The following is a 12,177-nucleotide window of genomic DNA, read 5'->3' as shown; positions in this document are numbered from 1 at the left end:
ATCAAGGTGTGTCTGTTTAATCAATGGAATCTCAAGGATTCCTTTATATTGTGATCTTAAATTTCTCATGAGAATATATATCCTTAACGCTGTGTCAAGCCAGGGAGCACCAACCTGGTTCATTAGTTTTTGGATGGGTAACCAATGCAATTTTGCAAGAACTGGCATAATATGATCAAATTTGTTGCAATCCATTAACAAATGGGCAGCAGAGTTCTGCAACAATTGTAATTGACACAATGATGAATCTGGCAGTCCCAATAGGAGAGAGTTACAGTAGTCAAAACATGGAAACAACAATGTTTGAAGAACAAATCTAAAATCTGTGATATCCAAAAGGGGTTTCAGTCGTTTTAATAACTGAATCTAAAGTTATGTACTTTTGGGAATTCTTCCATCTCAGACTTGTTGGTATCCTTAATGATTTCTTTTCTCATTGTAATTAGACTATTAGGTTCAAGTCCTACTTGCTAAGCATGGGCATAGCTAATCCCGTCACCAGGGAAACCTATGGCTCTGGAACCCATTACCATATGCAACTGGCAAAACAGCTGGCTGACATGCTGCAGACCCCTCTGGAGGTAAATCCCTGTACTTTGCAGTTTGAGGTGTCTACAATGTGAGCTGAAAGTACTGTGAGAGAGTATAATCTAAAGAAAAGTGACTTGATTGTACTTACATAAAAGGTGAAATGTCACCACATTTGCTGGCGCTTATTTGTAAAATCAGGGCCTAGTCTTGGTTCAGGGGATGGCATCCCTACTATGTAAACTATAAAAAGGAAACTTGGACTGGAATTGGTAGGGACTGGTGATTTCTTTGTCAAGCGAGGCTGTTCTTTATTTTAATTGATCCTGATGCATTTTATTAAGTCCTAATACATTTTTTATATTCACACAGGAGCGAGGGGGAATAATGTCTCTCACAGAGGTATACTGTCTAGTAAATCGAGCTCGAGGAATGGAGGTATGTGGTGACGTGCAGCTGTTCTGTAGAAAGTAAACATTGTGTTTTGATAGAACAAATTAATTAGAATTTCTCTTACTTAATTAGCAGGGTTGCCAACTGTCACTAAATTTACTAACATTAAAATAAAACGAACAGAAAACATCCCATCTTTAAAAATAATTTCATGTTAGTAAAAACAACCTGCGTGACAGGCTTATATGTCTTGTGCTGTGGGCCCAGCCCTGCCAGGCTGTACTATTCAGGAGTCCAGGACCATTTCTTGGTGCACAAAGGGGTGATTCTCTGCAAGGAAAGACCATCTGTGCACAAAATGGCAACATAAAATGTGTCTCAGTAAAAGAAAATTAGGTTGTCAGTAAAAACCTGAAAAGCTCAGTGAAATAATATTTTCATGAGTTGGCAACCCTGATCGTCTGTGTGATGTATGAAAGACACCAGTAAATACATGAATTCAAATATCTTAGCTTAGTGGGTGGGTGTATTGAACAGCAGAACAAAATGGCTGAGGTAAAAAGTCATTTGAAGGAGACATTTGTCCCTAATGCATAGGGGCATGCTGGCTGCACCTGTGAGCGCCATGCCAACCGGTTCCATCCCAGATGATTGCTTACTCAGAGGAGAATATTGATAGCAAAAAAAAATAGGCACACGCACACTGTAAGATCTTAGCCACAGCAGAGACCTTTCACTTGTTCATTGCAGTTGGTCTATGTATAATGCCCTTTTGTTAATTTTATTCTAAATTTCTAAGCACTGTGGGTGCTGAGTGAGTTGCTTTTGGTAATAAAGAGGAGTTTGTTCATTATGGGTCTTATTTGTTAAGAGGCCTGCATTCAGCAAGCCTGTGAGTGGAAAAGTTATCCAGACAGCCTCATCCAGATATTCAGTGGGACTTATCCAGATGAGGCTCCCACTGAATGCACCTGAATAAAGTTATCCGGATAATTTTTGGATAGGTCTTCACCACGTTTAGACTTCTCTGCCTAACTTTATCCAGCCGGCGCTGACTATCCATGCTGGCCGGTGAGAGTTTTGCCATACCCCCAGGATTGCCTCCAGACTGCCTCTTTTTTATGCAAATAAATTTTTGTGTGGACAACAATTATCTTAGACAAAATGTAACCCTTGAGCAGAAAGGCGGGGGTAGAATTTTAACTCCAAAGATTTGTTTGGCTAACTCCCAAAGTTAGCTGGACAAATCTTTTGAATATCGACCTCAGCTTTTTTTTTGCCCATAGACACAGCATGTGAAAAAAATCCTTAGTAAATTAGGCCCTGTGTAATCTGTGAGTACATTGTACTATGAGTAATACTTGCTGTACCTTAATGGAGATCACCCTGATCTACCAATGATAAGGTACAAGCTAAATGCACAATAAATACAAATAATGCAGTAGTAGTAGTAGTAGTAGTAGTAGTAGTTTTTCTTGCTTGCTATGTGCATGTGTGATCTCCCATGCCTTTGAACACATTTATGTGCCCGTGTATGTAACCCCCTTTTCTTGGGGAGCTCCCTGTAGAAAGCAAGCGGCCATCTTCAGGGGCTGCAGGGTTGAGGAAAACCTGACTGCAATCCCAGATCAGGATCCTCTAATGGGGGCAGCTAAACTTGTAAGACCCAAGGAGATCGCTTACACAGTCTCTCAATAAAATAAAAAGTCCACACGCGATGGGTGCTGTTCCAAACCAAAAACGTGCTTCACTGCGGGTGAAAGTAAAAGTTTTGAAATGTGCAAATAGAGAAAAAGACAGTAGAGCGTCGAGCAGCCTGTAACACGAAAATGCAGTATTTTCTGCCTCTTGGGTCAAAAGGTAGGAAAACCAGGTCCTCCTCTTGCTCCCAGTACGGTAATTTCTCCCTTCAAACCTCTCAGGAACTGGAGACGACTCCTCTCCTTCTTGGAAAGTTTGGCAAAATACCTGGTTGATGTCTTCAGCCCCCCCCCCCCCTCACAAGCTGTTCCACCCCTGAGACTTGGGGACAGATGCCTTCCATGGCACTGCAGACTCTGGAGCCCTCCTGGAATCCCTCTACCCACTTGCGAGAGAGAACATTCCTCCCAGTAGAAAGGAAAGGCAAAACCCCCTTTCCCTTGCTGGAGCTAGGAGAGCCACAGCTCCTGCTGCCTTTCCCTCGCTCCCTTTGTCGACCACCGCTACCAGCAATTCCCAGAGTCCCCATTTATAGATGCAGACCAGTGACCCACCCTACAGGGGATGGACCCTAGCCATCGCTCAATAGTTGGTTACACATCCCTGGAACTCTCCCATTGCTGGAAGTTTCCAAATTTTAAGAATATGGTGAGGCCTAGTTGGCCTTACACACATATATATAAAAATTAAAACTGTACAACAGAAGGTGGATTTGCGCTGCACAGCTGCATGCTCTAAAATGAAAAAGGTTCAGTATACGATGAAAGACCACAGAGCTCTCCAAATGTAATCCGTAAGTGTACAGTAAAGAACATGGCTGTCTGAAAAGTAGAGTTGTTTGGTGCCTGGTATTCTGAGTTCCAGGCAGCAACCAAAGAGAGGCAACATAAATACAAAGCAATGGGAGCCCAGCGGTAAATCCAGCAGAAATCTATCCGTACGCATTAGACAGAGTAGGAAGAGAAGGGTTTTCAGAACATCCAGCGTTTACTCAGAAGAAGTCCAATGTCTAATTGGTGGCAGATAAAAATGGGAATTAACAAAAAGAAAATGTGTTAACCGTCCTTTATTTACCCATTCCACCCCACTCATTATTTTATAAACTTCTGTCATGTCCCCCTCAGCCGTGCCTCCTAAGCTGAAGAGCCGTAACCTGTGTGGCTTTTCATCATAGGAGAACCTTTCCATTCCCGTTCTCACTTTTGTAACCCTCCTCGGCGCCTTTTCTAGTTCAAAAACGACATAGCTGAGCAAGACAAGGTGCAGAGGAAGGGTGGAATGGATAAATCAAGGACAGTTATTTGCCCTTTCCAAAAATGCTAAACAAGGGGACAGTCCGTGAAGCCAACAAGCAGCAGATTCAAAACAAATCTTAGTACTTTTTTCACTCGGCGCACAATCAAGCTGTGGAATCTGTTGCCAGAGGACATGGTCACGGCGATTAGCACAGTAGAGTTTAAAAGAGGTTTGGACGAGTTCCTAGGGGAAGGGCCATAACACATTATTATTAGCCAGGTAGACTAAGGAAAGCTATCGCAATGCCTGGGAATGAGTAAGAAGAAATAGATCTACTTTATGGGATCTGCCAGGTACTTGTGACCTGGACTGGCCATTGCTGGAGATAGAATGCTGGGCTCCATGGACCTTGGTGTGACCCAGCATGTTCTTATGTTCTTTTATTAGCCAGCCTTTTCTCTTTCACTTTTTTTTTTTTTAGGGGGACAGCGGTTAGAAATTTGGGGGTCAATATTCAAACGATGTGTCCGTCTACATTCGGGAATTAGCTAGACAAACTGCTGGTTTTCAAAATTCCTGTGCTCCTACCCCCTCCAAGTTATCTGACTAAGTAGTTATGTGGATGTTTTTTATTCGGCTAACTTGGAGGAGATTCAGAGACATTCTGGAGTAGAGTTAATTTACCTGACCATTCTTACTGACTTTGGGGGGGATGGAAGACTAGAAGATTGGATCTGCTAGCCCAAAGGTGGGTTTTTGGTTTTTTTTGGTACTTAACCTTAACTGACTATATTCAAAATATAGCTGGTTAAAGTTACCCAGGTTCATATATCCAGATAACTTTTATACTTAGCCAGTTATATTCAGATGTTGCCGTTTAGGTTACCTGGATAACGTTAGCTGAATATATTCAATAGGAAACCTGTCCTGCTGAATATCTATGATGTTATTCACATAAGTTCAGCCAAATAACTTGTCCACTTGCCAGCTTACTGAATATGGTTTTTTTTTGTTTCTTTTGCGTAAATCCTGCATGTTATGACAGTCCTCCTTTATTTCCTATCCTGTATAATGTGTATGGATACATTTTTAGCTCTATACTATTTTCTGGCTGTGGTAAGTAGATCATCCAGCTAGCTTTTCACATGTGCCCATTCTTGCACAGTGGCATGACCACAGCTAATGAATTGCTAGCGATGTTGAATGCAGCAGAAGAAAATGGATATGGATGGTGTATGAGTTACATATTCCCTATCTAAATGGGTGTGAGTTGTTGAATTTTGTCCTTTCCTAATTCATATTTTTATTTCTAACAGTTACTGTCACCAGAAGATTTAGTGAATGCCTGCAAGATGTTGGAAGCATTGAAGCTGCCCTTAAGGTAGGCCTTTGGAGGAGCCCAAGACTGTGGTTATGACGCGAGAGATCGAGTAGTACAGGGGTGGCCAACTTCAGTCCTCGAGAGCCACAAACCAGCCTGGTTTTCAGGATATCCGAAATGAATATGCATGCACTGCCCTCATATTCTGTGTCTAAATCTCTGTGGGTGATTTCATCTTAGGTAGCGATGAAAGCAAAACTGTTCTCCCCCAGTACTTTTGTTTTCATTATTGTTGCAAACCCCATGAGTGAAAATCTACCGTGGGGTTTGCCAAGAGCAGTGCACAGACCTGATTAATTACCAGTCTCCTGCTCCCGTTTTTCGGTTTGTATGTATGTCTGAGTGTGTAGAGCTGAATAAATGAACAGGGCTGTTTTCATGGGTGAGAGCAGAGCTCATTTATTTTTACATCTATGTACTGCTAATTGCATTTAGAGATGCACTCCAAGTGGAGTACACTACATAGAATGGCCTCACGAAGTCGCTGTTTGAGGTGCTATGGCAGAATTGGTGGCCACATTGGGACTCCTTCCTCTTGGATGCACCAAAATAAGCCAGCACTTAGCGGTCAGAAGTCTGACGTGCTCTGGGTGAGTCACTCTGCTGCCCCAGTCTCACAATATCATCTACAGATGAGATATTTTCTGAACATAAATGTATTTCTGAAACTAATTCTGGGGCTGCCATACATTGGTCTATAGGGGGATGGTATTGCACTTCCCTTATAAATATTGAATAAGGGTAGAACATGAAATCATTCATCTCTGAACCTGACCTCAGCTGCAGACAGCCAGCTCTACTCCATCCAAGCATTGGATGTGTTGTATATTACAATGAACTCTCAAAATACACCTCCTCTCACTTTAAATATTTTGTACACGGAACACTGCTATTCATGCAAGAAAATCACATATATTCTCCGAGGACAAGCAGGATGGTAGTCCTCACACATGGGCGACATAATCAGATGGAGCCCTGGCGCAGAAAACTTATGTCAAGGTTTCTAGAACTTTGACTAGGCACACTGAGCGTGCCCAGCATGCCCTATACTAAGTGTCCACGAGGGATCTCTCTTCAGTCTCTCTTTTTTTTTTTCCCGCGGAGTTGTGAGCCTCGCAGTTTGATTGAGCTCAAAACTCGGCTTTTTGCCTTGTGGAAAATTCTTGTTCTTCATGGTTTTTTGTGGTTTTTCCTCTTTGATCCATATTCGGGTCCCTCTCAGCCTCTCCCATAGTGTCCCCAGTCAGGAGTTTCGGTTAAGTTTCCTTTCGCAGTTGATTCCCCCCCCCCCCCGTGGTAGTGGTGCCTCAGTGCCCACTGGCCATTGATGCCCACTGCCATTGTTCCGACTTTCAACCCTTTTGTTTCACCCCATCATGGCCACGTCCACTTTTCAACGATGCCCCCAGTGCCCGAAGACCATGTCTATCACTGCCTAGGGGCATCGCATGATGTCCGAGGTTGACGCTTGTGTGTCCAGATGACCCCCAAAGGGACATCAGTTTTGATTCGACAAGATGATTCAGCTCTTCGGGTCGAGGAAGTCCGAACCATCGGCATCAAAGGACCTCAGAGCTGCACCAATGGACACCACACCATTGACATAGGCGGGAACATCAGTTCTGTCAAGATCGGTGGATGGGGTGCTGGCAACCTACCATTGTGTATCTCCTCTGGGCTGAGAATGCCAGGTTCATCTTCGACTCTGCACCAGGGAAGGACAGGGCCGAGCATCGAGGGAAGCCTAAGAAGCATTGGCACCGGTCCCCCTCAATGCAAGATGCCGGGCCCAGGGATGCACCAGCTTTTGCCGTGATGACCCTGAAGCGTCCCTGTGGTGAGGAGAGCCCATCCTCTATCGCTGTCCGGGGTGCACGACGGTCTTCACCATCCTGGTGCCAGTCACTAATCCCCCTTGCATGTCTGAAGAAGATCTGGCCACCCCTCCTTCCTCCCAGTCGGTGTTGGCATTGGCACCGTTTGAGGAGGAGCTGGAGCATCAAGTCCAGCTGGAGGAGGAGCGGGCACTGCAGGGCTTTGGTCCTGTGGCACCGACAGCACTGGAGTCGATGCCACCCGTCTTGGTACCACTTCTGGAGAAGCTCAACGTGCTCATTGGTGCCTTACCAATCCAGCTGGCATCGGTTCCTGGGACGGCACTGGTGCCCGGCGGGATGCGAAGGCCTCCCCTTACCAATACAGTGGTTGTCATTGGTTCCTCCGAGGAGGAAGCTCTGCAGAGGCCGGCGGAGGCGCCGAGGACTTTAGTCCCCCGTCCAGTTCCATCGGTGCCTACACCTCTGGACATAGGCCGAGCACCTAGGGCCCCATCCCCTGTGGCATATAGTGAGGATGAGGGTCCCTATGACCCATGGGGGAGGGGGTGTCAGCCAGAGAAACCCTTTGAATATGGACCTTTTTGAAAATTGGCTAAAGAAAAAGCACCCTACTACTTTTTCTTCAGGGAATTTTGTGACTAAAACTCTGATTCATGTAAAGCATGAGTGCAGTATAAACAACTGAAGAATGGGCTCGAGGAAGGCGATTTTTGTCACAATATAAAGGTGATGTTACCTAGTATTTAAAAGAAAAATAAGTTTTAAATGACCAGAAATAAAATCTGGTAGGACAAAAAAATATGAAAGTGTTCCTCGGAGCAATACCAAAAGGGAAAGATGTAGAGTTGAGAGGCATTTAATACAGTGCGGTCAGCACTGTATCCTTGTTATAGCAAAGATTTTTTTCTGTTAATTCTGAACAGCAGCATCTTTCTCGTCTAACAGCCACACCTAAACATTTGGTATTCCATCGTATCTTTTGTGAATCCAAAAAGTTCTCAAACGTTGTACCTGCAGCTGTCGTTATTCCATTGGGTTTCCAAGTTTCTACGCTTGGCTCTCTCCAAATGTGAGGAGTGTTACCGGAAGTATCAGAGCAGGTGCTGTCTATAAAATGCATGCCTTTGGCCATTGTCTAGAGAATAAAACCCAGCCTTTTCCTTCTTTTACTTGTGCTCTCTATTCTCCCTTTGCAGGCTGCGTGTATTTGACAGTGGGGTCATGGTGCTTGAGCTGCAGTCTCACAATGAAGAGGAAATGGTGGCCTCTGCTCTTGAGACGGTGGGTGAACCTCCCTCCTTCCCTCCCTCCCGCTAGTCAGCCTGCTTTGGGAACGTGCACACAATGGGTGCCAAAGGCAGAGTCCAGCATCTCCTTCGGGTACAGGAAGCAGCGCATTTTCCTAAGCCTCGAGCTCCTTGCTGAGAAATCAAGGTGGCGTTTTCAGAAAACACACTAAAGAGAATTATTCTCCCTAATAACACTGTACTCTGAAACAGGAGTGCAGTGTCTAAAGAAAAGCTGAGACAGTGTATATGGGCTTTTCTGTTTTATGGCACAGGTTCATTTCTCATTTGCTCCTCGTATAGTCGACACTTCTAATCCAGTGAACACCCCTCATGCACTGGCCTTCTCTTGAAGTCTTGTTTCTTTCCAGTGTGTTTCAGAGGAGAAAAAATTGTTATAGTAAATGTTCTGTTGGCAGAAGCACTTGTTTAATGTTTATTTCTTTGCCCTTATTTCTTTGACAAGTGAATAAAGGACAGATCATGGATCATAAAAGGTAAAAGAGGCTGAAAGTGACAGAAAGGAGGTGCCAGTGCTCCCCCATTGTAACACAGGTTGTTGCTCTTATCCAGATACGGTATGGATTGGGGGAACATTTTGTCTCCCCAGATCTGCTGACATAATGAACTTTTTTTGTGGCAAAGGGAGTTTAGCAATGTTTCTTATTGGGGGTGACTGGGAAGAGTGAACCCCTCTGAGGCTTCTCTCTGCTTTAATTACCACAATTCTGATCTTGGGAAATCAGAGGATGCCAGATTCCTCTCCCCAGGGGTTCTATTTTTGTTTTTCAAGGAGAAAAAAACCAGAAAGCCTCTCCCTCCGGACCAGCTTTTGGAATATGCAACCCGTGCGGTCGCACTCCCTCCCAATGTGGCCGCTGGGCTGAAGATCCGCCAGGATAGAGCCAAAGGAACCAGTTGTGATAGAGCCAAAGGAACCAGTTGCTGCCACCTCCCGCCTGGTGGGGAGCAAAGAAGAGTTGCTGCCGAGTGCTGCCTCTTTCCCCCCCCCCCCAATGGCTCACAGGGTTGAAGGGCTGCTGTTAGCACAGTCTCTGCCGACAGGAGATCTGCGCTGGGACCCGGCAACTTGTAAACTCTGCTTTCTGCCGCCAGCGCCTCTCTCTCCCCCACATGGTATGCTGTTTAAATCATTAAGGAGAGAAAAAGAAAATGCAGACAGGAGCAGGGCCCTCTGCTTAGCTCTCCTGTCAGCGGGGGATGGGCCAGGGCAGGAATGGAAAGTAAGAGCGAGGAAGGGAGGATGGAAAGTAAGTCTGAGGCTGGAGGTGGTGGCATGAGTGAAGCTGGTATTTTATTATTATTATTATTATTATTATTATATATATATATATATTTTTACTGAGGGTGGAGTTGCCGGTTTTTTCAGTATTTGCACAGGGTGAGGAGAAAGCCTCATTGAAAATGTTCATATCATTGGAAGTGGTGTGTGAGAGCTCTTTCTAAGAAATGGCACAGCCTCGTCCAGCGATGTGTAACAGGTGTGAGAGAGAGTTCCAATTTAATTCTGAGGAAATGGTTATTGCAGTGAGGTTCATCTGGATATTGTTTTCTGATGGAAAGCACTATAGTGGCAGTGTGGATATTGCTAAGTGTCAGTCTTCACGTTTGGTGTTTGTAACCAGACCACTTGGGTTTCTTTCTTCAACAACTGTTTTCTTGCTACCCATATTGCTGGGCAGGGTCAACGTTTGTGAATTTGGATGTATTTTATAATTTTAAGTATGGAAATGGGGGGGAAAAAATAAGATCCACAGTTTTCAGTGCATAAAGCATCTTAAGCTTAAGAATTGATTCCAGGTTTTTCAGGATAGACTGCTCCAGTCCCAGCTTTGCTGTATGACATCCATGTGCTTATGTTGCTGCTCTGCTTTGATGTGAAAACTACAAATTTGTGCTTGCCAGAAGGTAAAAACAGGACTGGATCAGCCTGGCCTTTAAAAGCTGGAGTCAGTTTGGCCTCTGAAAGTGCTTGCAGATGCAAACGTATGATATAGGATTGGATTCCTTCAGAAAGCCAATAACTATTAGCAGTGAAATAAGTCAGCTGGACCCTTTGTTGCATGTTAATAGTAATATAGTAAGAGTGATAGTAAAGTACAATAGGGTTTGTGGGAACGCTGTACTAATGCAGTATTTCCTCTGTGCCAGGTGTCGGAGAAGAGTTCCCTTACCTCAGAAGAGTTTGCCAAGCTTGTGGGAATGTCTGTCCTTTTAGCCAAAGAAAGGTAAATGTTTGGCTTTGCCTTTGCTTTCTCTCTCCTGTTCTTGTGCCCTGTCTTCGGCATTTCACCAGATCTCCATTGCCCTTTTTAGGCTGCTTCTGGCTGAAAAGATGGGGCACCTCTGCAGAGATGACTCCGTGGAAGGCTTGCGGTTTTATCCAAACTTGTTCCTCACACAGGGTTAAGGACTTTGCCAGCTTGTCCTCCTTTTAAATGACTGTCAAAGCCAAGGTACAATTAAAGGCACTGGAAGTGTCACCTGTCCAGGTACCATCTGAGAAGGCTTCGGACACTACGAGGTTTTGCCTCACCAATTGGCCGTGAATGAACTCTGCTTTGTGCTGGAGCTGCCCATGCCAACATTTCATTATAGTATCTGGAGCAGACAGAGTGATGGTATCAGATAACAGAAACTATGTGGTCAAAGTCATAAGGACATTGAGTTGAATTAGATGATAAATGGGGGTTTTTTTTTCTCGTTTAAAGTTTTTATTTGATATGCACATAGCAAAAACAGCAAAACACCACAACAGCAATAAAACAGATATCACACAAGTATTATACACTCATTAACCCAGCAGTCCCTCCTTCAATCCCCACCCCCACCCCCACATCCCACTTTCCCCACCTATGAAGATACGGGTCAAATTAAAGAGAGAGAAAAGTATAGATACTGTATACTTAATAAATGATCATCAGATAATAAAACAAGTGAGACCTCAATATGTACATCATCAGATTAATCTGAGACTGAAAAGTTTGCTGAAAGCCAAGTAACATAAGGAAACCATAAAATTTAGACAGGGGATTCTTTGGAATAACTGTTGTTTTGTTTAACCTATAAATCTCATGCAAGCGATTGAGAACAAATTTTAAAGAGGGTGCTTCCATCCTCTTCCAAAATAGGGCAACTTTACAATGGGCAAGATGATAAATATGTTTTGACGCAGTGGACACACCAAAACTGCCCACAAAAATCCTCTTTTGGAGCAAGTAATACAGTGCATGAGTGGTTGTGAATGAGTGTAACAATACCCAAATCTCCACTGTTCAGATGCTGCATTGACTGCCGTATTTGGGCTATATTCAAGCAGTCAGTGGCAAATGACTGCACCCAAGGTTCTTGTTCTTTATAAAACCTGCATTGGTTATATTTCCTAATGTAAGTTGTCTGTATTTTAAATGCATTGGTTCGTAATGTCCCTAGGATTTTAGTAATGTAAAATGAATGAGGATACGTGAGAAATCTCATTGACCCAGGGAAAACTGAAAGCATTCAGAGGGGATGATTCTGCATGCTAGAATCTGCTTTTCAGTACTCCCTCCGACTTAATATCCTCCTAGTTGGAGGAACCAAAAATGTAAAAAATAAATAAATAAATAATAATTAAAAAAAAAAACGTGCTAGTCGGTCCAGTTAGGAGAATGGACACTCAATTTTACAGGTGTCCTTTTTCCTAATCGATCGCTGTCAGCGGATTCAGAAAACACACTCGTAAAATTGAGCACCGGTTTCCTGAACCCGCTGACAGAGCCACCTCTCCTGGGCCAAGGAAGCGCTAGGGGTG

At 44.0% G+C, this 12,177-nt stretch overlaps 1 protein-coding gene across 2 annotated transcripts in view; it reads left to right on the top strand.

Annotated features, from left to right (window-relative positions):
• Positions 1-11,762, top strand: part of VPS36 (vacuolar protein sorting 36 homolog) — an 83,405-nt gene extending 71,643 nt beyond the window's left edge. The window contains exons 9-14 of one of the 2 annotated variants that reach the window (XM_029602780.1): positions 447-581; positions 901-966; positions 5,175-5,239; positions 8,274-8,358; positions 10,536-10,612; positions 10,701-11,762. In XM_029602780.1, the coding sequence (XP_029458640.1) occupies positions 447-581; positions 901-966; positions 5,175-5,239; positions 8,274-8,358; positions 10,536-10,612; positions 10,701-10,794 (522 nt within the window). In that variant the 3' untranslated portion in view covers positions 10,795-11,762. The remainder of the gene's footprint in view (positions 1-446; positions 582-900; positions 967-5,174; positions 5,240-8,273; positions 8,359-10,535; positions 10,613-10,700) is intronic. The other variant, XM_029602781.1, reaches the window with a different exon arrangement.
• Positions 11,763-12,177: the final 415 nt, after the last annotated feature.

Source organism: Rhinatrema bivittatum, chromosome 5, assembly GCF_901001135.1.
Source record: "Rhinatrema bivittatum chromosome 5, aRhiBiv1.1, whole genome shotgun sequence".
Taxonomy (NCBI): domain Eukaryota; kingdom Metazoa; phylum Chordata; class Amphibia; order Gymnophiona; family Rhinatrematidae; genus Rhinatrema; species Rhinatrema bivittatum.
Note: the sequence above shows the minus strand (reverse complement) of the source record. Positions and strands in the feature narration are given on the sequence as shown.